Here is a 25,449-nt window from a genome sequence, read left to right as displayed (position 1 = left end):
TAAGTCATGGAATAAAAGGCACAGCATAGGGAATAGAGTCGATGAGATTGTAACAGTGTTGTGTAACAGATGGGAGCTACACTTGTGCTGAGCATGGCATAACATATAGTTGAATCACTATGTTGTTCACTTGAAACTAATGTGACGTTGTATGGCAACTATACTCAAATTAAAAAATTTTTTTAAAATGATGTGTTTTAGGGAGAATATGTTTGAACTCATTGTCTGGGTACTCAGTGGGTCCTTTAGAGTCCACACTATTTCTTTTTCCTTTCCTTTCCTTTCTTCTTTCTTTTTTTTTTTTAAACATTTTCTTTTTAGTTTTGCCTTTTTCTTTTGCCTACTGGGAAACTTACTCAGCTATGTCTTCTAAACTTAATGCAAAATTTTAATTTCGGATTATTTAACTTAATTTTTAATTTTGAAGAGTTTTCCTATGTTCTCTGGTTAATTTTTTTCTTTTTCTAAAGAACATTCTCTTCTCTATGGCATCTTTCTGAAACTATTAATTCTGTTTTTTTTCTGAAGTATTGTTCCTTATGCCTTGTCTCTGTTTTCTCCCCACTTTTTTTTTTTTAGTGATAGAGATTTTACTGAAGAGTTCATTTATATTTGAGGGTCAGCACTGATTGGAAGCTCTATTCATGCAGCAGGAGTGAAGCTTCTTCTTTCCTTCCTTCCTTCTCTCTCTCCTCCTCCTTCTTCCTCTTCCACTTCTTTTTCTTCTCCCTTTTCTCATTTTTTGAATAACTTAGTATCAAGAAGTCTTCTTTGAGGGCAAGTTTCTCTGGGGAACAGTCCTCCGGTTTCTTGTGAGTGATATGCCTGGGAGACAGCATTTAGGAGTTAAGAAAGGTAATGAGGAGAGGGTCTCATCCACTGTTCAAACCACAGACTTTAACTTAATTCCTTTTTAGAATGGGTTTTTTTTTTTAAAGATTTTTATTTATTTATTTGACAGAGAGAGACACAGTGAGAGAGGGAACACAAGCAGGGGGAGTGGGAGAGGGAGAAGCAGGCTTCCCGCCGAGCAGGGAGCCCGATGTGGGACTCGATCCCAGGACCCTGGGATCATGACCTGAGCTGAAGGCAGACGCTTAATGACTGAGCCACCGAGGCACCCCCCTTTTTAGAGTGTTTTATTTTTGCCTTTTGCTATGTCTGGTGTTTCTAAGTTCATGAGCTTTCTAGTCCAGTTTCTTTTCAGAATAAATCCTTCTTTTCTTGCACGTACTGGGGAGAGAGGGCTTTCTGGTTTTGTGGTGTGTAGGGAAGAGTTTATAGCTGATAGTGCTGTTTGTGTCACTACTCCCAGCCCCACCTTGGAAAGCGCGTATTAGCCCCAAGAGCTGCATCGCTCTGCCTTTCTTCAGTGTGAATAGCTTTACATTGACATAGCTCTCTGCAGACAGCCCTAAACTTTCAACATCCCTTTCACTAGGTCAGCTGCCAAGTCTCCATTAACTTTCCAGTGTTCAAAAATTGGAGGCCATTTCTCCTCTTTATCCTTATAGTAGTATACATTTTGAAATTCATTTCCTATCATTTTAGTCAAGTTTGGGAAAGGAAATGGAAATGCATGCATCTATCTGATTTACCACATTTAATCAAAATTGCTAGGATTTTTCCAGTCTAGTAGGAGAAGATAAATCTTCCTTACATTTATGTTTTATTGATTAAATCAGTGACTGAGTACATAAATTAGATATAGCTTGTGGGAATAGTTAATAAACTTCTTTTTGAAAATTACTATATACTGCCTTTTTTTTTTTTTTCCTATTTAGGAAAGTTTATTGAACATTACTGCATTCACTTACTGAAAGAAAAATTTAATTGTCCCTGAAGGTACCCAGTCATTTTGCATGATCTATACCCTAATTTTTTTGTATTAAAAATATAGGTTAAATATGAAATTAGTAAAATACAGCATATGAAACTTCATGCTGAGCAAAAACACAAGTCCAAAAAATGTTACTCTCTATCAGTAGAATAGTTTCCGCAGTATTTAAGATGTTTCCTACGTACGTCATATTTGAATGCAATTTTTAGAACCATAGTTAAAGATATTTTGCAATTTGTCAACTGCAGGTATCCACATTTTCCTTCCATCACATAATCTGTTCCTTTGATTAAGTTGGCAACATCTGCTGGGATCACAGAATGCAGCAAAAAAAAAGTAGTGGTTATTTCTCAAGATCTGAGAAATCTGTTCCACCTTTAGTATAGTTTCCTGAGATTTCTGCTCCACTGAAGTCAAAACCAGGATTTTCTTTCTGGAATCTCTCTAATGTAAGTTTTCTCTGCATTTGATCTTACACCCAAGGATCAGTTGCATATTCAGATTCTAGAAGAGAAGCCCAACAATTTGCTGCATCTTTTTTTGTCTTTGTAAGAACAATATGGACCATTTTCTGTCCTCCAAAGTAAGTCCATGCTCCCTCATCAGCTGTTGTAGAATCAAAGAGCTTGCCCTTAATGATCTTGCGACCACCCAGGGCGAGTGCCACATGCCGGCTCTGCAGGCCATACCGGCTGTCTTGGGCGCGAGTGCCTCGTGGCACCTGAACTTCAGTGAACACCTCCAAGGTCTGGGACCACTGGCCCCATGGCATCCCGCATGGAACCACCCCACTGCTCTCCTCAAACAGGGCCAACATACTCCAGTAGCCTCCCAGCTGCAGCTGCACGGAGTGAGGTTATACTGCTTTATTGTAGGGTAATAGACTCTGTAGGTTTTGATAGGTATCAAGTGATTTGACTAAGTTAAATATATATTAAATATATTTATTATTTTCTTTCTTATATGTGAACAAATTACATTTTGAAATACCATTTTAAAATCTTCAAAACAGATTTCTTTTCAATTTACTTCAGAGAGCTTCCCTCCATAATTACCTTACATTTGCATTTTGCTCAGTTATATTTTGTATTCTAAATCCTTGCCATGGATAATCTTATAGCTACCATATAAGTGAGCTGATTTCATATGTTCAAAAACATATACTGAGTGCGTATCAGGCATTGGGCTACATGCTGGGGAAACAGGAAGGCACCTTTCCTGCCCTCATGGAGTTTTCTAATCTAATTGGAGAAGAAAGACAATTAAAACAAGAATTACGTGAAGTGTGTTTAGACTACAGTAGTAAATAACAGAGTGTTCTTAGTGCACACACAGAATTACCTGGCCTAGAAGAAGTGACATTATTCTCAGAGTAATGGAAAGCTTAGTAGAGCTTTACAGATAATTCTGTATATAAGAGTGCTATGTATGGAATGGATTGCATCAGGGCAAGCCTGCTGAGGAACAAGACTAGATGTTTGGCTTTTATTATCCAGAAAAGTGAAGATGATGGTTGGGAATAGCATAAAGATTTTCAGAGAGAATTGACATACTGACAAGAGGGTAGATAAGGGAATGAGGGAAAAAAGAAAATCAAAGACATTAAAGAGTTCACATTTAATTTTTTGAAATCATCTGGCAGTCAATTCTAGAGAATGATCCAAATTGAGAGATTAAAAGATATGTGTGACATGGTTTCTATTACTTTAAATTTATGCATTTAGATCTTTTCACCCTAGGAGAAAATTACTAAAGTAATGTGCATTCCAGAGAATAACTTCTAAAACTAACTCTTACTTACTTAATATTTAGTGTAGGCAAGTGAATCATATTAGCATATTAGCACAGTAAATATGATTAAAAACTTTAATTCTTTAGTGAAAAGCCTGTTTTGGATTAATGTATGGTATTTAAAGATGATTTAAAAATTTTTAGAAAACAAAGATTTTCGTGATTAGGGGAGCACAGTACATACCTATGGGGTGGCTATTACTTTTGAGAGTTTCAGATTAATGAGAGATATTCAGTGTCATAAAGAATAAATAGACCACAGATCTCTTAATTCTGACTCAAGAACTTTGCCTTATCCTTATTATAATGCCGATCACAAATAGTCTTATATCCTTTGTAGTATGTTCTTTGTCCTTCAGGCTTTTAACTATTAGGATTCATTTACTTTTTCTCTACCTTGTTTCAGCCTTGCCTTACAAGGCATAGAAACAATTGAGACAAGTTACGAAGTTCAATGACATTGAAAAGGAAATACGAAAAAATCAGGAACAATGAAAAAAAGGGCAGAAAAACATGATAAGTCATACATAAGAATATAAATATGCATAATATTTAATTCTGCAGTTAAAATTAGTCTGGATTTTAGCTGTGAGACTTCTAGAGTCTTTGAATAGAGGAAAACATGATCTATTAAAAGATATTCATGATTTTTTAAAAAAGATCACATAGAAGAGGGTTTATTGGAATACTGTGACCTGAAAAAATTATTTCCATGGATTAAGATAAAAGAACAATATAATGGACTGTGTCCTCAACAACCTTCTGTTTATACCATCTTCTAATATATCAATGTTATAATGCTAAAGTTAAGTTTACTATGAATCCACTCTATTCATATTCTTCATTTCACAGCCTGGCTGGAACCATGGGTGATGTTTAGAAAAGTTAGATTTGTGTTTTCCAAAGTATATTCAATAGAACACTCATTTTATAGGATAATAATAGGTGTTATGTGAATAAAGAGTTCCATGGTCATTGGGAATTGCTAGAATAAACAAAAAACTAAACACAATTTTTTTACAGGTGTATTCTTTAGCACTTTTAGCATGCATCATTGTTACTATCCAGGAAGAGTTTTAATATAGTATTTACAAACATTTTTTTTAAAAAGATTTATTTATTTATTTTAGGAGTCGGGGAGGGGCAGAGGGAGAGAATCTCCATGCAGGCTCCCTACTGAGCACAGAGCCTGATGCAGTGGGGCTTGATCTTAGGACCATGTGACCAGGACCTGAGCCAAAACCAAGAGTCGGACACTCAACTGACTGAGCCACTCAGGCACCCCTACAAATATTTTTTAACCTCTAAGCCATTTTGATGACATCATCTAGTCAGAATGTTTTGAGGGATATTGCTTAGAAAATAATTTTCCAGAAGAATAAAGGGAATACATAGTCTTTAGCTAGCCCTGCATGAAAAATAAAGACGTTTTTTAAGACACTGAACAGTGGAGTTTAATTTTGCATTTCTATGGGGCAGGTGTTCTCTCTTGCTGATGAAAGGCAGGTCCAGATGCTTTGTCAACCAATACCTGACTGTGGGGTTGGCATGCCCTAATAAAAACAATCTACAATATGTACCAGAACCATAGACGATCGTTCAAACTTTGCTCTGAAGTGAGCCTGTGTATTTCCTTCAGTCAGGGTCAGATTTTCCTTATTTGGACACAGGACATATAGTTTGGTGTCATTGCAGAGAGTAACAATAGTTTTAAAGTGAATAATTCAAAGTAATGACACCAGTCACCTATTGTGTCCATTAAAAAATAAAATCCAGTAAGGTACTATTAAATGATTCATTTTTAGCAGTATAACTTTCTTATGGCCTTCTAAGATTGATTAAAAAAATACATCTTGGGGAAACTAAGTTTATCTGTTACATAGAATGGTTAGAAATAAGTCAGATATTAGATGACCTCCACTAAAAATGATTGAATTTTGGAGAAGTTGCCTTTAATCTTTCCGATAGAGAACAGGTAATTTTGGGGAGCCTGGGTGGCTCAGTTGTTAAGCGTCTGCCTTCGGCGCAGGTCATGATCCCAGGGTCCTGGGATTGAGCCCCGCATCGGGCTCTCTGCTCAGTGGGAAGCCTGCTTCTCCCTCTCCCACTCCCCCTGCTTGTGTTCCCTCTTTCGCTATGTCTCTGTCTGTCAAAAAAAATAACTAAAATCTTCAAAAAATAAAGAAAATAGGTAATTTTGGTTTTTTTCTCCTATTGAAGTTCTGGCAATAAAATTCTAAGAGTGCAGAGGCTGCCTTTTAGATTAAAGAACAGTAGTAAGTCAACTTCCTTTCACAAGCAAAGATATTTGCATTCACTTGAATAGAGTATGACAAAATTATTTCTAATAATAGATGCTTTTCTCAGTTTGCTGCATTTAAGTGAGTACTTGGAGATAACAAAACCTGATGTGTTAGGTTGCTGGCTGTATGATTTACTAATTACATAATAAAGCTTTAGCTGTTTTTCCGTTATAATTGAATTTACCATGCATAATCTATGCTGAAATGAAGAGCACTATTAAATGATAATATTGGACTAAATCATCTCCTTAGGTTGGTCATTAAAAATTCTGGAATTCCTATGCTAACATAATATAGCCTTCAAGCTTGGATTTTGAGTTCCTCTTTGCTCAAGGGTTTCATAACTGTCTCCTTAACTACTTTGGTTCTTTTAACTATGAAGAACTTAAATTTGTTATTTATAAATAAAATTTGAAATGACTTTATATGTTCAGCAACTGTCCTAAAACTAATTACAGTAACATAACAAAGGGGCTCCTGGATGGCTCAGGCAGTTAAGCATCTGACTCTTGATTTTGGCTCAGGTCATGATCTCAGGGTTGTGCTGCTGGACATGGAGCCTGCTTAAGATTCTCTCTCCCTCTTTCCCTCCCCATGTTCTCTCTCTCTAAAAAAAAAAAAGGTAGTAAGATTTCTGGATTCTTCACTTAATATTCTGTAGAACTCTAGAAATCTTTGTTTAGCACATTAATTCTGACATTTTTACTATTAAGAATAAGTTTTGCAATACATTAACTTGTTACAAAGTAAGTATGAAAGAAAGATTTACTGGTGCTTGAACAAAAAATGTAGCCTTGGTTTGGCATTCTCAGATGTTGAAAAATAATAATTTTTTTGAAAAGAGAGTGAACATTCATGTGAAGTTCCATTTATCTTGAGACTCTTTGTGCCTACTGTGACTGAGAGATCATTTCCAGCTTAACTAACTTTCTTTGAGGTGTCAAATAAAAATGAAGAAAGAGAAATCTAGGAAAACCCAGATTTATTTGTTTTTTTTTAAGTTAATAGTTTTTAAAAATTAAAAAAGAAAAAAAACTGTTATGCATCAAATACTTTCTGAAAGTTACCTTCTATTGTGTGGAAAACATTTGGATATGTATAATTTATTGAAGCCCTACTATACCTAGAATTGGAAAGTTATGGAAAGAGACATGAATGATTTGGAATCCTAAACAAAAATTAATTTTAATAAAAGAAAAGTTGTTTTGTTGATAAAACTGAAGTACTTAAAAGGAATTCTCCTAAAACCATAAAGGAAACAGACCCTTTGCAAGAAGGAATATAGAAAAGCAAGCAAAATGGAAGATGAAAAAGGCACTTTTAAATATACATTTCGTGGTTAAGAATTATTTTAAATTTATATCGCACATTCCCTCAAAGACTTTAATCTACAACCCAGTAAACCATTACAAGTATCTCAATAACAAGGAAGATAGCTCATTCTATTATCTACATTCACAAGGGAAGAAAATTTGCACCATAGAAAGAGTATCTTTTTGTTACATAGAATAAGCAAGGACAGGACAGAGAGCTGCCTGACTTGAGTTCTCTCTATATCTCATTTGTTTAGTTTATTTACTTTGTGGGTTTCCCACATAATTAGATTATAAATAGTTGCATTTTAGTAATGAATTTGAATATCCATATATTTAAAAGGCTAGTCCTCAAGATTTTTTTTAAAAAGATTTTATTTATTTGTGACAGAGAGAGCGAGAGCGCTCGAGAGAGCATAAGCAGGGGTGGAGGATAGGGGCAGAGGAAGTGGGAGAAGCAGACACACCGCTGAGCAGGGAGCCCAACTCAGGGCTCCATCCCAGGTCCCTGGGATCATAACCTGAGCCGAAGGCAGATGCTTAACTGACTGAACTACCCAGGCACCCTTAGTCCTCAAGATTTAAAGGCAAAACATCTTTGAAGGTCCATGAAATATGTTTTTATTCCTTGGGAATGAACTGAGATCTAAAACTGAAAGAAATGACCCTAATTACAGCATTACGTTCAGATTTCATTATAAAGCCAACCTAGATTGCGTCAGAACCTTGGACAAGTCATGGGAACTGTTGCAGAGGAGAATCCCAAACTTTATTTTAAGGGAGGGGAAGAAGTGTTGAGGGGGGAAAGCTCTTAGGGGGGTTGCTTCTGCTGTGATCCCTGGTAACATTTGAACTAAAAGAAACATCTTATCAGATTGGATAGTTTTCATTTGTTTTTCTTTTTAATCTTTTCTTTTTATTTACAGTGGATGGAACTGAGGTTCAACACTCTGGCAAAATGCCCACACTGCAAAAAAATGTAAGTTTCTCTACCATTGGAAATGCTACTGGAGGTGCTTGAGAACAATTTAGAGAGCAGAATTCTCACTTTGGGAGATTTTGATTTGAAGACATACTGTGGGATGAATACATGTTTAATGTGTTTATGCTTTCTAAAACTTAAAAAAAAGGTATCTTTAAACTGATTACTATATTCCATTTTGAAATGAAAATGATTGAGCTTGATTATCACTCTCCAAAGGGAAATCAATTTCTAAGAAGAAATTACTATTACCAGTAGCCTGGTGAGGATTTACAAATGTCCTAAGAGGCTATAATCTATTGCAAATAATCTAAAATTTATATTTAAAAAATGGGCTGTAATCTAGGAGAAAAACCACGTTTGGAGGTTTATAATTAGATAGATGTTAGCTTTTTTTTTTTTTTTTAAGATTTTATTTATTTATTTGACAGAGAGAGACACAGCGAGAGAGAGAACACAAGCAGGGGGAGTGGGAGAGGAAGAAGCAGGCCTCCGGCCGAGCAGAAAGCCCGACGTGGGGCTCGATCCCAGGACCCTGGGATCATGACCCGAGCCGAAGGCAGACGCCCAACGACTGAGCCACCCAGGCGCCGATGTTAGCTTTTTTCATGCCCCGTCTAGTGAGATTATTCTCTGATAGCAAAGTTTATATAATTATTTACCTATATTAACTATTCAGTATACTTTTCTCTTTTCTTAAATAGTGTACCTAAGGAAATTAACAAAAGGCAATATAAAAATGAGAAAAAAATAGAAGATATTTTGGTTAAAGATATTTTATGGCAGCTCCCCAGATCACCCCAGGATTCTGTGATTTTCTAAGAGGATTAATAGGAATTAGTATATATTTGTACTCATAGCTATGATTTATTATACAAAGCAAAATCAGCAAAAGAAAAAGGCGCATGGGACAAAGTCTGGAGGACATCAGGTGCAAGTTTCCAAGAGTCCTCTCCTATAGAGTCACACAGGAAGGGCTTAATTCCTCCAGCAGGGAATTGTTACAACCCAGGTGAATATTATCTACTGGAGAAGCTCATTAGAGATTGTGTCCAAGGTTATTATTGGAGCTGGTCACATAGGCACCTATTGCATAGCACATACCGAATTTCTAAACTCTCAGAAGGAAAGCAGGTATTCAGCATAAATCATATTGTTTGCACAAACAGTTTGGGCACAGTGAGCCACTCTTATCAGGTAGGGAATTGTGGGAACATTTTAGAAATTTAGGTTCACAGATGCCAGCCAAGGGTCAATCCTGAAAGCAGACCTTTCTACGTATAGCTATCTCAGGCCTGCTATATATTAACTCTTCCTGCACAGTATTTATTTTGATAAAATTTTAATTTAGAGATTATTGTTCTCCACTTATATGTGTGAATTGTAACTTAAGCTAAGGAAATTAAACTGCAGTGTTTTGACAGTTCAACTTTTGAAACTGAAAATATGAGTTCATAGTTTAATTGGTGTGATCCCTAGTACGATAAACACCTTATCTATTTTGAGGAAATCCTAAGAACGATTTCTAGGAGAAAAGAATTGAAAAGTACCTGAATAGAGTGTACATGTAACAAAATCTCTCCATTTATTTCTGCTAGATCTAATTCCAACTGAATCTAGCCCTGTAAGAATAACTTCTTCACAGGATATTTCTGGCTTCAGAGGAACAGACATTTCCTTTTTAAAAATTTATTTGTGAAATTAATCAACTGATTTCTTTGTTGAATTCAGTAGAAGTCTATATGGAGAAGCAAAGTGGATAACCCCAAATAATATACAGAAAAATATATACTTGAGAGACACTCCCCCACACAAGTATGTGAATATGTGTGTGAATGATAAATACTTCTGTGTGTTATCTATATTTTCACAAAAATGAAAAAAATTAAATGGCAAATATCTTCACTAAGAACATTAAATTGGATTAAAAATTCTATGGAAGGGGCGTCTGTGTGGCTCAGTCCATTAAGCATCCCTTAGTTTCAGCTCAGGTCATGATCTCATGGGTTATGAGATTGAATCCTGTGTGGGGCTCCGCGCTCAGCATGAGTCAGCTTGGGATTCTCTGCCTCTCCCTCTGCCCCATCCTCTGTGTGCATGCACATGCTAGCCTAGCGTGCATGCGTTCTCTCCCTCTCTAGAAAAAATAAAATCTTAAAAAAAATTAAAATAAGTAAATAAATAAGAATTCTATGGAAAATAAAAAGCAGAAACTTCCTGTGATTAGTAGATTGTTTGCTAAGCACAGTGATGGTTACTTTATATACAGAGATATATTAGCTATAATCCTTCCAGCAATCCTGGAATGCAGGAATTATGATCCTCATTTCACAGATGAGGAACTGTTAGAGAGGTTAAGGATTTTGCTTACGTGATTTTGCTTGGGTCATTGTTTTAGAACAGTGGCGATATTTCACTACTAATAAAGAAGCGTTGAATGTCTCGATAGCCTATAATTGGTTAAAATATCACAAGACAGTGTATTAATGTTAAGAAGAATTTATATCAATTACTTAAGGAACAACTTGCATAGAAATGCACATGGAATAAGTCTGCTTAAAATCATTCTTAAAGGAACATTTATGGAATTGGAATCACATGCTAAACATGGGAGGACTCAGGGCATCTGTTACTTATTTGAGTAAAGATACTGTTATCACATGAACACTCATGGCTTGTATCTACATTTGTTTTCCTTTTGAATGTTCTTCTTCATAACAAAATGATGAGTCATCTGTTAAGATTCTAAGGAATCTTCTTTTTTTTTTAATTTTCTTAATAGATTTATTTATTTATTTGAGAGAGTGAGAGTGAGCGAGCACAGGGGGAGGGGCGGTGGGAGGGGAAAAGAGAATCCTAAGCAGACTTTGCACTGTGCACGGAGCCTGAAGTGGAGCTTGATCCCATGACCCTGAGATCATGAGCTGAAACCAAGAGTCAGATGCTTAACCCTGTGCCACCCCAGGAATTTTATTTCTTTCAACACAAGTATAAAATAACCTAAAACTATGTTTAAGTTACAGGGGTTACTAAGTCATTACTATGAAACCATCACAAAACGTGTGCAGGAAAGCTTCCTCCAGTGGCTCCAGAGACCAAAGAGCATTTTTTCATACCACTCTTTCTCCCTGGGGCGATTGTAGCTGAAGGTGAGGCTGTTCTTTCAGTTAGTTGGGCAGCTTGTGGCCACTGCAGGACAGGAATGGTAGTCCTAGCATTCGGAGGGGTACTTGGACTATATTATTATAATAGACCTAAGACTGATAAAGATGGCAGTTTAATCCATGATAATTATCATTGTATCACTGACATACTCCTTTGTGGCTCATCTCCTGACATTTTAAACAATAGTGGACTCTTACTTTTATTCTGCTGTTTAGTGCTTTCTTTTATAATTATGCATGAATTGAGTAAATAGTCCTATGCTAGGTACTGGGTGCTTGAAATAAAAGATGTAACCTTGCCTTCAGGGAACTTATTCTTGTGGCTATAAGGAAGAGAATAGTCAACTATAATAAAGTTTTAAGTCCTTTGAAAGAGGTACACCTTGCATTTTCTGCTTTCAAGAGCCCCTAACGCAGATCAGGGAGGGGAAGGGAACTTGAGAGAAGGCTTCCGGTTGGAGGGTGGTGTATGAAGTAAGTTATTAAAGATGGGTAGGAATGATGTGAAAAAGAGTGCAGCATGGTTCTTTGAGGAGCTACCTGTGCAGAGGTACAGTGGAGTCAAAATGTAGATGTGGTATTAAGGAAACAGAATAGATAGGATTGAATGTGAAGGTATGAGAGAGATTGGGGATAGAGGATGACTTTGTATCTGAGAGGCTATAGAACTATTCACTAAGATAGCATTTAGAAGAACTATGCTGGCAGACAGATGCTAAATTCAATTTGAACATATTAGATATAAAGAGACTCCAGGTTTGCTAGATTGGCTGTCTTCATCCCTTGAAATTCATATCCATCCACTTTTCAAACCATCAGTCTTGGATCAGTATGGCCACTGCTTCTCCCTTCCTTTACCAAGATAACTGACATCTGAAAAAAAATTCTATATTGGTTATCTCTTTACAGATGTATAGCTTTACACTTCAGTGAAACCCTTGCTTGATACTAAATTTGGAGTGTCCCTGATTAACTCCCTCTCCCGTTTTCCCAAGCAGTTATCTCCAGGAATGGTATCTCCCTGTTCCTCTTAAACCCCCACCCCTACTACACTACTCACTCAGCCTCAGCATATGAGTTGCCTTCCGTCTCCCGATATGATTGAGGCTATCTGTGAACTCCTTCGTCTTGAATTGCCTGCCTATACACTACCTGTATCTATGCGTACTTCATTTTCTCTTCTTAGAGGGAGGCAGGGCTCTCCCTTTCAGTGCTTATCCCTTCATTTGATCATGGCACCGATTCCGTCTGGAGTGAAATGCAATTAGCCATCATCCCCACTAGGTCATTGAATTTGCTTTAACAAAATTCATATCCCAATTGCAAATTCTAATAGATCTGATCAGTCCTTATCCTGCTTGTTTTCTCTGTAGTAAGTATTTGGTTCTGTTGATCATCCTGTTTTTTTCCTTAAAATTTGTTCTTCTCTTGGTTTCCAGGTACCACTTTCTCCTGCTTTCTTCCCACTCTGAGAACATTCCTTTGCTATTTCCTTTGTTGACTTCCCTTTCTCTTTCAAGTAGTTAAATATTGCTATTCTCCAGGGTTGCAACTTGACCACACTAGATCTTGGTTTTCTCATAGGTTCCTCTGTCATACATGCCATTAAATCTCAACCAAAATGCTACTAAATCACCCCAAGTCTGTCTTTGGAACTTCAGATATATTCAATCTGTATTCACTATTTTCCCTACAGTTATTTCAACCTGGAGGCATTTGAAACCCAGATATTCAACTTCCTTCCACTCTGCAAACTAAGCTTCCTTGTGTGTTGATGAATATACTATACTAATGAATGTTATCCCATCTACCCAGTCGACCAAGCCAGAAATCTGAATGTATTTTTATTCCCCATGTCCAAATGGAAACAAGTCCTATCAATTCTGTCTCTTGACATTTCCATTCTGTTCTCTTATTCTCACTATTCCTCCTTTAGTTCATACATTTAGGATCCCTCTCCAGGACTGTTGTAATAGCCTTCTAATTTATCTCTTGCACAATGAGGTGCTATTTTCATTGTTATCCTAGGTTTGTCTATATATGGTGGCATGTAGAGTATCCTGAGGAAGGACATATTCTACTTATTGAAATAAATACGCCATATGGAGTATTACAGGCCCATTGCCTAAAATCCAAAATCAAACTCCAAACTTCTTAGCGAGGTTTATACAACCCTCCAGGCTTAGGTATTTGCCTAATCTCTCTAGTGATATCTTTATTGTTTCCTTCCACCTTGACACACAACTCATTATGTGCCATTCTCAACAAATTCTACTTACATAAATATACAATACAGTTTCTTGCTTCTGTCCCTAAATCTCATCCTACTGGGCCTGGGATGACTTGGCTGGTCCCTTTCTCATTCCTGTGTACCTGGAAAACCCCTCCTTAACTTCCCAAATTAGTTCATACAGCCCTTGCTTCTGTTACTCTACTACTCACCTACAGAAAACTTCTCTGAAAGAAAGGTTATTCTGCTGCTTGTTTCTTGAACAAAATTCTTACATTTTCCATACCTGAACAATGTCACTGTCATCTGCTAAGATGACTTACTTACTTTCTCATCTATTCACATCTTACTCTGCCCTTAAGCTGCATCTAATAAAACCTTCCCTAGCTACCTCATCTGAAAGTTGTGTTATAAATAACATTGCTTGGCACCATCTTCATTTTTCAGATGTCCTTTATAAGGCCTGTAGTCCATAGGGGAGTACTCTAAAGGGAAAAGTTAATAATTTGAAGAGTGAATAGTTAGATGTTTGGGAAGTCTTGCATGGATCTTTTTTCCTCTTGGGAGATTTACTGTCCATATTTTGTATATTAGAGGCTTTTGACTTTTACATCCAGTAATATGAAAGACTAGTTAACTATAACAAACATCCTTTTAAATGCGTAGTTCAGTTCATATGAAAGTTAAGATACCCAAGGGCCAGAAATGAAGAGGAAAGGACAATCATTGCTGTCATTTCAAATATCCTGAGAGTATTTGCTGATACTGGCGATCCAGGCCCTTGGGTTTCAATGATCGGATGAATGAGAGGAAGGCCTTGGCCTTGCAGAAGGTGGAGAATAGGACTACCATCCCCTTACCCTCAGAAAAAGTCCTTAAGGCTGTTCTTCATGAAAAGAGTGGGTGGGAAAAAAATCCACCAGAAAAGGAATACTATAAAGTAGAGATTTTATAAGAACAGTGAGTTTGAGCCTTATATTTTACCTCATTTATATGGTCTAGGAAAAGCCAGTCTCTGAAATAAATTTAAAGTGGTTTAGGGTTTGTATCATTCTAGGGAGCCTGGCAAAGGAAATGAAAATTCTCTGTGGATGAAGCCACCCCTAAACCATTCTTATGGATTTCTTATATTAAGAACTGCCAAAATAAATTCTCAACAAAAACTACCAACCACTTGAGGAAACAAGGTACTATAATAAACAGAATCAGCACCAGAAACAAACAGTGTAATTAGATTCCCAAGGACTTCAGATATAATTATTAGATACAGAATATGTTATAGCCATGTATAAAATGTTTTAAAAAATAGAAATGAGAAAACAGATAAAAGTTTGAGAGATTCTTGACTCTGGGAAACAAACTGAGGGTTGTGGAAGGGGAGGTCAGTGGGGGGATGGGGCAAATGGGTGAGGGACATTAAAGAGGGGTCGTGATGTGATGAGCGCTGGGTGTTATACGCAACTGATGAATTACTGAACACTACATCTGAAACTAATGATGTACTATATGTTGGCTAATTGAATTTAAATTTAAAAAAATGACCAAGCACACACAAGAAACTGTACACAAATTTTCATAGCAACCTTATTCTTTTTTTTTTTTTTTTTTGCAACCTTATTCTTAATAGACCCAAACTGAAACAACCCAGATGTCCTTCCATGGGTGAATGGTTAAACAAACTATGGTACTTCCATACCTTGAAATACTCAGCAATGAAAGGAATGAGATATTGACAGCTGCAATAGTTTGGATGAATGTATGCTGAGTGAAAAAAAAAAAAAAGTCCCATGAGGTTGCCTACAGTAGGATTCCATTTATGTAACATTTTGAAATGGTGAAATTTTAGAAATGGAGAACAGATTAGTGACAAGGTGGTGGGTGCAGAGGGTAGGCAGGTGGGAGGGACGTAGGTGTGATTACAAAGGATCCTTGTAGTGTTGGAACTGTTCTGTATCTTGACTGTGGCGATGGATACTTAAACCTACATATATGATAAGATTGTGTAGAATTAAATACACACATACACAAATGAGTGTAAGTAAAGCAGGAAATCTGACTATCAGTGGATTGTATCAGTGCCAATATCCTGGTTATAATACTATAACTGGTAGTTTGCCAGATGTTGTTACCATTGGAGAAATTGCATAAAAAAATTTTGAGATCTCGGGCGCCTGGGTGGCTTAGTTGGTTGAGCGACTGCCTTCGGCTCAGGTCATGGTCCCGGAGTCCTGGGATCGAGTCCCGCGTGGGGCTCCCGGCTCAGCAGGGAGCCTGCTTCTCCCTCTGACCCTCTCCCCTCTCATACTGTTTCTCTCTCTCTCTCTCTTTCAAATAAATAAATAAATAAAATCTTCAAAAAAAATTTTTGAGATCTCTCTATTATTTCTTAAACTGCTTATGAATCTACAATTGTCTCAGAATAAAACATTTACTTAACAAAAACAACAACCAGGTAGATTTTAAAAGAAACAATAAAACTTACAAAAATTACAATGCAATGGACAGGTAAAGCAGCAGATGAAGCTGAAAACTGAAGTTGTGGATTAGAAGAGAGAGGTAAGTAAATTACCCAGAATCCATCAGGGACACACAGGTGAGAGTAATGTTAAGACAAATATATATGAGGGCATCTGAAATATATCTGATCTAGAAGGCAAAAACAAAGAATGAGATGGGGCATTTTGAAGAGCTAATCCCTAAAGATTTTCAGATCTATGAAAGACACGAACCCTTAGATTTGAAAAGAACAGTGAAATCCATCCAAAATAAGCAAATGCATTATAGTGAAATTGCAGAAAACTTAAGATAAAGAGAGGATACTAAAAGCAGAGAGAGAAAAGACAGATTTTTTTCTAAAGATTATTTTTTTTTAAGTAATTTGCAGACTCAATGTGGGGCTCAAATTCAAGACCCAGAGATCAAGAGTCACATGCTCCACCTACTGAGCCAGCCAGGCTCCCCAAGACAGATTTTTACTGTAAAAAAAGGATAACAGTTCTGTCAACAAACATCTCAACAGCAACAATGGAACCCAAAAAATAAATTTTAAAAGTACTTAAAAGTATTAAGAGAAATTAACTGTCAAACTGGTATTATAGACCAATCTAAGCCATAGTAGAATAATGAAGGCAAAATAAAGGTATTTTCAAATGCAGACCAATGAACACAAACAACAACAAATCCAGAACATTTACCATCTTGATACCCTCACCAAAGAAACTACTAAAAGATAAACTTAGGGAAAATAGAAAAATATCCCAGAAGAAATTTCTACAAGGCAAGAATAAAAGGTAAACTTGTAACTTGTGAACAGTCATCAGGAACATTGTATAAAATAGCAAAAACAACAGTAATGATAATATTAATGCTAATGAATTGGAGAAATAAAAATACAACAATTGAAATATTGGAGAACAAGAACATATAAGATGGGGCAGAATATTTGAAGTTAAAGCTTTCTAAGATTCCTGTTTTTGTTAGGAGGGAAGATTTACTAAATGATTTTAATTTTTAAATGTTATGTATGTTAAATTTTACACATGACTGCTAAAATAGTAAAAATAAATTGTAAACTTTCTAAATAGTAGGTAGAAAATGAAATAAAAGAATCATAGTTAATCCACGAGAAGTCTAGAAAAAAGGGTGGAAAATCATAGAAAATACAGAAACCACAGAAAGCCAAAATAAGAGAGCAGAAATAATCCATATATATATCAGCTGTCACAATATATGTAATTAGACAGAATCTGTCAGCAAGGCTTGCCAGAAATTATCAGACTAGACGGAAGTCTGTCTTTGTGCAGTTTTAAGAAGAAACTCATGAAATACGAGAGCATAGGATGCAAGTAAAAAAGGGAAAAAGGATCAAATCACAAAACCTTCACCAAAGGAAAGATATACCATGCAAACTCTAACCAACATAAAAATAATAATATTAGTATTAGTTAAAAGAGCAGATTGCTCTCTTCTTCCTTGTACCAGAACTTTCAGAGTCTGACTGGCCACCCAGCTAACCACATTTTCTAGCCTCTCTTGCAGAAGGTTGTAGTCATGTGTTTAAGTTAAGGCAAAACTTTTCTTAATTCTCTCTCCCCTCTTCCATTTGGGCTGGAAAAGGCATCTGCCGCAGGAGACTTGTCACCCATGCTGTCTGACAATAGCAGTTAATCACAGAACAGAGCGGTCTACCAACCCTAAACTGTACATTTACCTTTGAATTCTTATATGCAAGAGAAATGAACTTTTTAAAAAATTTTATTTATTTATTTGACAGAGAGAGCACAAGCACGGGGAACAGCAGACAGGCAGGGGGAGAAGCAGGCTTCCCGCGAAGCAGGAGCCCAACGCGGGGCTCGATCTCAGAACCCTGGGATCATGACCTGAGCTGAAGGCAGACTCTTAATCGACAGAGCCACCCAGGCGTCCTATGAAATAAACTTTTTAAGCTACTGTATTCTGGATGTCTCTATTATAGCATTTTAGCAGGTACCTTAAGTATCTCATATGCTTTAGGGTAAAAAGAATTATTATTATGGTCACTTCGTCAAAAACAAATTCTGGGGGTGCCTCGCTGGCTCAGGTGGTAGAGCATGTGACCTCAGGGTCATGAGTTCAAGGCCTACACTGGGCATGGAGCTTACTTTAAAATAAATAAATAAATAAATAAATTAATTAATTAATTAAAAGAAAAAAAAAACCCCACATAAATTCTGGATTTGTGTGCACCACATAATATGACTTCAAAATAAGTAAAATAAAAATTGATAATTATAAGGACTGTGCTCTTGTAGATCAAGACATAAATATGAAAAGGTAAATTCTAATACTTTTAGAAGATTTTAAAAATATTTTTAAGAGAGGTAGGAAAGAATTTCCTACACAAGGCAGAAGAAAGCACAAACCTGAAAGGAAAATATTGATAATTTTTACTATATTGGAATTACCTTACATTACACTGATTTCATGAATAAAAACTCGTTATCAGAAGATGTTATTTAAAATGAATTTTGAAAACCACAGGCTAGAATCCTCAGCAACAGTAGCATCTTTGTGCCAAATCAGAGCTGAAACTACCATCACGATTTCACCCCACTAACTGTTTGCAAGATCCCTAGTGGGTGTGGTTTAAAAATTTTTAATAACCAAGAATTTGCTCAGTTATTGGCACACTCTGTGAACCATGGTTTTGAGACAATCTATGAACTCACTAAAATTAGTGTATCATATGCATGAGCTTTGTAAAGGGTCAGGAGCCGAATACCTCTATCACGATGTTACTAGCACCCTCTGCTGGACTGACATCCACCTGCATGCCCCCAGCCAGTGGCTGGATAAAGTTCTTACTCAGATGGGTTCACCTCACAATCCTATATCTTAAACCGCCTCAGGCTTCTGCCTCTTGAAAACTATTGAGCCTTGCATGTACTTGAAGGATGGATGAGTCAGACATGATTGAGAACTGACAAAAGAGCCTTGATAATGCTTCACCTTTGTGATCAACTCTTAGATTCAAAAATTAAAAAAAAAACAACAAAAAACCCTTGGTAACATTGTCAGTATCAAGAACCTGTTTACGTTGTTACATTCTATTGTAAAATCAGCTAAACTGCATACTTTCAGCAGGACTTTTGGTGTATAGTTAAAGAAGGGATGGCCAAGCCAGGCACAAATTATCTATCCGAAAAATGGTCTTAAGAGATTCCTTCGTGTTTGGCATTTTAAGGTCATCGTTTGGCAGAAGTTTAGAATTAATAATCTTTCTAAAATGTGCTTTTATCAGGTTTAGAACCTATGTTGAATCTTCTTTTCATGGGTTTTCATAATATTTTAAAACTATTTGTTTAGTAATGGTTTTTGTTTGCTTTTTAAGTAAAGGTTAATCTTGATAAAAAAACAAACCCACAGACTAAAAGAAGATATAAACAGAATAGATAGCTTCCTGGAATAGTATGCAGATTGTGTAAATATCATCTGTGAGTCAGTGAGCTAAAGACAGCCCAAAACAAAGGAATAATAATATGAACAAGCAATTAATAGAGAAAAGAAAACCAGTAGTCAACTAGCATTGGAAAAGATGCTCAATCTTGCTAGAAATCATGTTAAAACCACAGCGAGGGACGCCTGGGTGGCTTAGTCCGTTAAGCGTCTGCCTTCGGCTCAGGTCATGATCCTAGAGTCCTGGGATCAAGTCTCTGACTGCCGCTCCCCCTGCTTCTGCTCTCTCTCTCTCTGACAAATTAATAAATAAAATCTTAAAAAAAAAAAGCAAAACCGCGGTGAAATACCATTCACATGGATGAAATTGTCAAGCATGAAAACAATACCAAGTGTTGAAGTGTTGATGTGGGTGGAACATTGGAAGCTCTCATATAAAGATGGTGAGGATATAAATTTAGCATTTATTAAAGTTGAAGATATGTCTACAGTACAACCCAGCTATTCTGTTCCTAGGAATATATTTGAGAAATTCCTGCATGTGTACATAGGAAACATAAAGGAGTGTTCAAAGCAGCTTTGTTATAATAGCCAAAAATTAAGGTAAAAAAACCCTTGACTGTCCATTAACAGGGAGAATGAGTAAACTGGTACTTTCATACAACAGAAGATAGTTGTGAAAATGAATTAGATCTCCACATAGGAGTATGGAAGAGTCTCATGTAGAGTATTAAGCAAACAAAAAAGGGCAAATCACAGAGGCATAGTTTAGCACATACACATAAGAGGTTGAGCACATGCAAAACAGTACTGCATATTGCATGCAGATACTATGAGATTTCTTTTTTTATGCGGGGCTCGATCCCAGGACCCTGGGATCATGACCTGAGCTGAAGGCAGACGCTTAACGACTGAGCCACCCAGGCGCCCCGATACTACGAGATTTCTTAATCTAGGGAGTAGGTGCTTGTTGCTCATTACTTTATCCCTGTGATAATAGGGCAGTTGAGTTGTAGAGTAACAGTAGGTTATTCCTTTTCTGGGAAGACTTCCCAGAGGTAGTGATTGTGTAAGCTGGATGGTGAAAAATGAACCTGGGTTTTCTAAGGAGAATTCATGCATTGAAATTAATGTACTAAAGTGGATTCTTTGGTTCACAGAAAAGCTGCTCCAATATTCACTTAGGACCTTTTGACTTATTTAATACGTAATTCTAATAAACTGAGTTGGTTTGTAATCCATGGCAGATTAGATTGCCGAGGCATATACACAGGTAAATGAGAAACGACAGCCAGCTGTGAGGTATAAAGGCAGGGAAAACCACCAAATGCCTGCATAAGAATTAAAACTAAAAGTAGTTTAAGACTAACTCTAAAGGCAACGAATCTTATGTGTCCTGGTAACTCCAGATAGCAAGCTGTACACTACATTGATGATGACCCCAGGTTACCCAGATGTTTATGTCTCAGTTCAAGAATTCAGGAATATTTATGATATGTATTTGAAACATTATTCATCAATTTTTTAAAAAAGATTTGGAGTGTAAAGGAAACCATTTTTCTGTTATGCAAAATTAACCTCTTTGGAATAGCACATTTCTAAAGTATGCCTAGTAAGTAATGCATTTCTATATTCCACTTATTCAGCATACATTCCTGGAGCAATTACTGTGTGCTATCCGTGATGTTGACACTGGCCATACAAAAGCAAATCAGATCCTTCATTATCTCATTCGCTAATACAGTGCCTCCTATATGATGTGTTTATGTATTTAGGCTTAGGAAAAGAAGAAAGTGCTAATCTGGCTGTGTGATCTCTGCTGTACTCATACTGTTTTGAAAATTACAAAAATTAAAAGTGTAAATAACTAAAAACTATTGGATTTAAAACTTCAGTTGAGAAGTGTGGTAACAATATATGCTTTTATGAATTTCACATAGGCTTCTTGCAATATGTATTAAAAGATTTTGAAATCTCTTTAATTATGTAATCCTAATTCTAAAAATTTATCTTGAGAAAACAAAGAAAACTAAGCAGAATGCTTTTAAATGATGTTTACCTGGCATTATTTGTAGTAATGAAAACTCTAAGCATCCAGTTAGTAGGGAATTGGTTAAATTATGTTATATTCATCCATCAGAATTCCAATTAGAGAATATTTAATGACCTAGAAAAATGCTTATACTATGTTGGCGAATTACAAAAAAAAAACCCCAAAACAAAACAAAAAACCGGCTGAAGGCAGAGATGCCAAAACACTAAGCGACTATTTATGGTAGTGGGATTATAGGTAATTTTCTTTCTCCTTTTTATTCCTTACTCTATTTTCCAAATTTTCTACAGTAAACATATACTAACTGTTATAACTGCAAAAAATCAAGCGCTATTTATAAGATAGCACATATTTTCCATACTAGAATATATTTTTTGAAATGTATTTGTATCTTGGAAGATCATTATTGACCACAGTGGTTCTTTTGTGGATACTGTCAATAACCAAGGCTTGAACTTTGGTTAAAGCCACTATAATATAATTTATCATTTATGATTATATTAACTCATTAAAAATGGCATTTTTAGGCATGTTCTTGTCTCTCAAAGAAATAAACGGGAGCACATGTCACTAGAGCCCATAGAGAAGTACTCACAGAGATGAGGAGAAACTGCAGGTAAATAATGCTCTCTTTTGCTCATGACTTTGCAGTTCCTCAGTGGGTAGTGCACTTCCACGAAGACGCTGCTGTGCGTATATCACCATTGGAATGATATGTATTTTCATTGGAGTTGGATTAACTGTGAGTATTACTCTACTCACTGTTAGAATTCTTTCTTCTCAACTTTTATCAGTAGTAAATGATGAGGCCTGGGACAACCTTCAGGGACCCTCAAAGAGCCTGCCTCCCTGGCATCCCAGTCCCAGAAGCTTCTGAAGGACTGTGGGCAATCTGAAGCCCAATCCACGGACCTGTTTTTAATGGAGCTTGACCATCCTGTGAGATGGTGTTTTGGGACTCCTCTAAAGGTCCTTGACATTGGGGGCTTTACCACCATTTAACAAAAGCCCATTGTTTTTATTTAGTGCCATACCAAAGTAAAAGCAATAGTCAGTCAGCTCTGGAGGTCTGAAAAACCGTTCTCTTTATTCAAGTTAAGCACAGATTTATTACCATTATGGGGATGGCTTATTTTTAGAGGAGACTGAAGCTAAGTAGTTGGCACTGGGGAGTATTCTCTCCCAGGAGAAGGAGGAGTTACTGATCTTTTTTGCTACCATTGACTTCCCATTCTCCTTTGTCCAACCTGGTCCCATATTATTAGAAACACCCATCTTGTATCATACAACACTAAGGAGTTTAGATTACAGATTTAATTACTTATAGAAATAACATGTTCAAATGGGCTTTTTTGTTTATTTCATAAAATTTATAGTTAATATAACTAGCGGTATTGTCCTACTAAATTTTACTCTGCTAGTGATAGTCAACAAATTCATCAACTCATATTTCATAGGAATATTGTGGCCTCAGGGATATATTTTATAAAAATCACACGTAAAACAACACAAGCTTTTTAAGCAAATATTTGCTTGAAGTTTTTAATCATTTGTTATTATATTGCTTTTTATTTTAGGTTGGCACCCAAGATTTTGCAAGGCGATTTCATGCAACCTATGTTTCTTGGGCAATTGCTTATCTCTTAGGTTTGATCTGCCTTATCCGAGCTTGTTATTGGGGAGCCATAAGAGTGAGTTACCCAGAACACAGTTTTGCATAAGCTTGCTTATAATTCAGTGCTGCCGGTGAGAGTATCTAGCAGTTCTTGATAAGCTACTCTGGACATCTTTGAATCATTCATCCTAATGGATTCCATTCTGGTTTCTGTATTAAGTTTCAAGACTTTGGGAGTATTTTATGAACAAATGCTCATTGCACTACATTATATGCAAATAGTTTGTTTTGCTGCTAGGTTTTCAGGCTCCGAATAATAAAACTGTGTCTTCATGTTCTTTTACATCTCTTAAAGATATTTTTGGATTTGTCACCAAACATTACGTATAACATCACCCTTCCATTATTTTTAAGTCAGTTATTCCATTACTTGCTGATCTGTGAGTATTCCCAAGGAGTGTTTATAAATGTTTCTACAATAGCTTCACATTTGTACTCACATTTTAATTAAACGGTATCAAAATTGCTTGCTTTAAAATCTAAGCAATATGCATTTTGCTTGAACTGCTTACTGTAACTTTAACCTAAGATCATAGTGACCTTATTCAGGAAAAAAAAATTGAGTGTACCTTCAAAGACTTGACATTCTTGTCAGATAAAAACCATTTCTAGATACTGTATGCTTGTTTTTTGTTGTTTGTAGAAAGATACAATATTTTGGTAGTAATTTAAAATACAAGAATGAAATATTTATTTGTCCACAGTTGGAGATAATGTTGGATAAGTGTTTTTTCTCAAAGATCACAGGACTTTTGTCTTTCATTTTTGTCTGCTTTTTTATTTACTAATTATAAAAGTTCTAGTCTAGATTTATGAAATTTAATGTTAATCAGCTGTATGTTTTCCTTTATAGATCTTGGAGGAAGTATTTCACATAACATGTTTTATAATACTTAACCATTTAAACAAAGATATATTTACACTGGGTTGCCCCCCTTTGCATTAGATCATGGTAAATTTTTCTTATTGGGCCAATTATGGACTACTTATATGAGAAGAGAGCCTATGACATTTTACACTAGCTAAAATGTTGAGATTAGAGGTATTTACTCTTACCATTCTTCTCAAATATAGCTGGTCTGATAGTTACCCAATTTATTCAAGAAAGTAGATCAAAGACAAAAAGCAACATAGTTTTCTAAGAATTCACTAGGATTTAAGGAATCAGCTCTTGCACTGCCCGTCTTTGCAGTTTTGAAAAAGAAATTGCTTAATTGAGAAATAATGTTCTAAAGCCTTTAATGTAGTAGAATTAAGATAAAGAGATAATATGAGTAAATTAATTGGCTATTCCAGAGATAAGAGTAATAATTTAAATTATTTATGTTCCTGACTAGTATAAAAATGTACTCATCAGAGAATTTGGAGCAAAATACTTGTAAACTTCAAAGAGTAGATGATAAATGTCTAAATGCAGTAGCTCAGGATTATATGTACCTTAGAAAATACACTAATAAAGATTATTGTTCAAAACTACCTTGTTATATTCCATTTTTTAAAAATAAGATCGTGTTTCCAAAATTGCCTTGAGTTATTCCTCTAAAGGAGTTTTCATGTTTAAGAACATATATAATGTTTCTTTATATAATATTCACTTATGTTTTTTCTAGTATTTTCATGGTTTCATTTTAAAAGTACAGATTTTAAATCTCTTTGTAATACTTTTGATGTAAGGTATGAAATAAGAATCTAATTTATTTCTTAATGGTTAGCTATTTGTAACAGCATTATATATCGAATAATCCAGTCTTTTCCCACTAATTTGAAATCCCACATTAAATTATATGCTGCATGATCATTTTCCTTTTGGACTATAATTCCATGATAGCAGGAACTTTGGTGGTCTTGCTCACTGCTTTATCTTCAGCATTTAGAACAGTACCTAGTGCATTTGTGTTCAATAGATATTTGTTGCATGAATGAATAAATGATTGAATGAATTGGTATGTTGAATTCTCATCCCTTGGATTTGGCCTTTATATTTTGTTACAGAACGTATGGGTGAATATTCATATAATCTTTTGTTAAGGAAAAACTTTCTAAGTAAAACCCCAAAGCAGAAATCATACAAAAGGATTGATAGATTGTATGATAAAAAGAAAAAAAAAACTTCCGTGTGAAAAAAATCATAAGCAAAGCCAAAAGATAAACTGTATTTCCAAAA

The 25,449-nt window shown here is 35.8% G+C and overlaps 1 protein-coding gene and 1 pseudogene across 1 annotated transcript in view; one reads left to right on the top strand and one right to left on the bottom strand.

Moving 5' to 3' along the window:
• Positions 1-24,800, top strand: part of PIP4P2 (phosphatidylinositol-4,5-bisphosphate 4-phosphatase 2) — a 56,502-nt gene extending 31,702 nt beyond the window's left edge. The window contains exons 5-7 of the mRNA XM_021688224.2: positions 8,174-8,226; positions 22,262-22,352; positions 23,188-24,800. Coding sequence (XP_021543899.1) covers positions 8,174-8,226; positions 22,262-22,352; positions 23,188-23,331 — 288 coding nt within the window. The 3' untranslated portion in view covers positions 23,332-24,800. The remainder of the gene's footprint in view (positions 1-8,173; positions 8,227-22,261; positions 22,353-23,187) is intronic.
• LOC110578688 lies at positions 2,184-2,657 on the bottom strand (annotated as a pseudogene).
• Positions 24,801-25,449: the final 649 nt, after the last annotated feature.

This window comes from Neomonachus schauinslandi, chromosome 4 (assembly GCF_002201575.2).
Source record: "Neomonachus schauinslandi chromosome 4, ASM220157v2, whole genome shotgun sequence".
Classification (NCBI taxonomy): Eukaryota; Metazoa; Chordata; class Mammalia; order Carnivora; family Phocidae; genus Neomonachus; species Neomonachus schauinslandi.
This window is presented reverse-complemented; position numbering and strand designations above follow the sequence as displayed.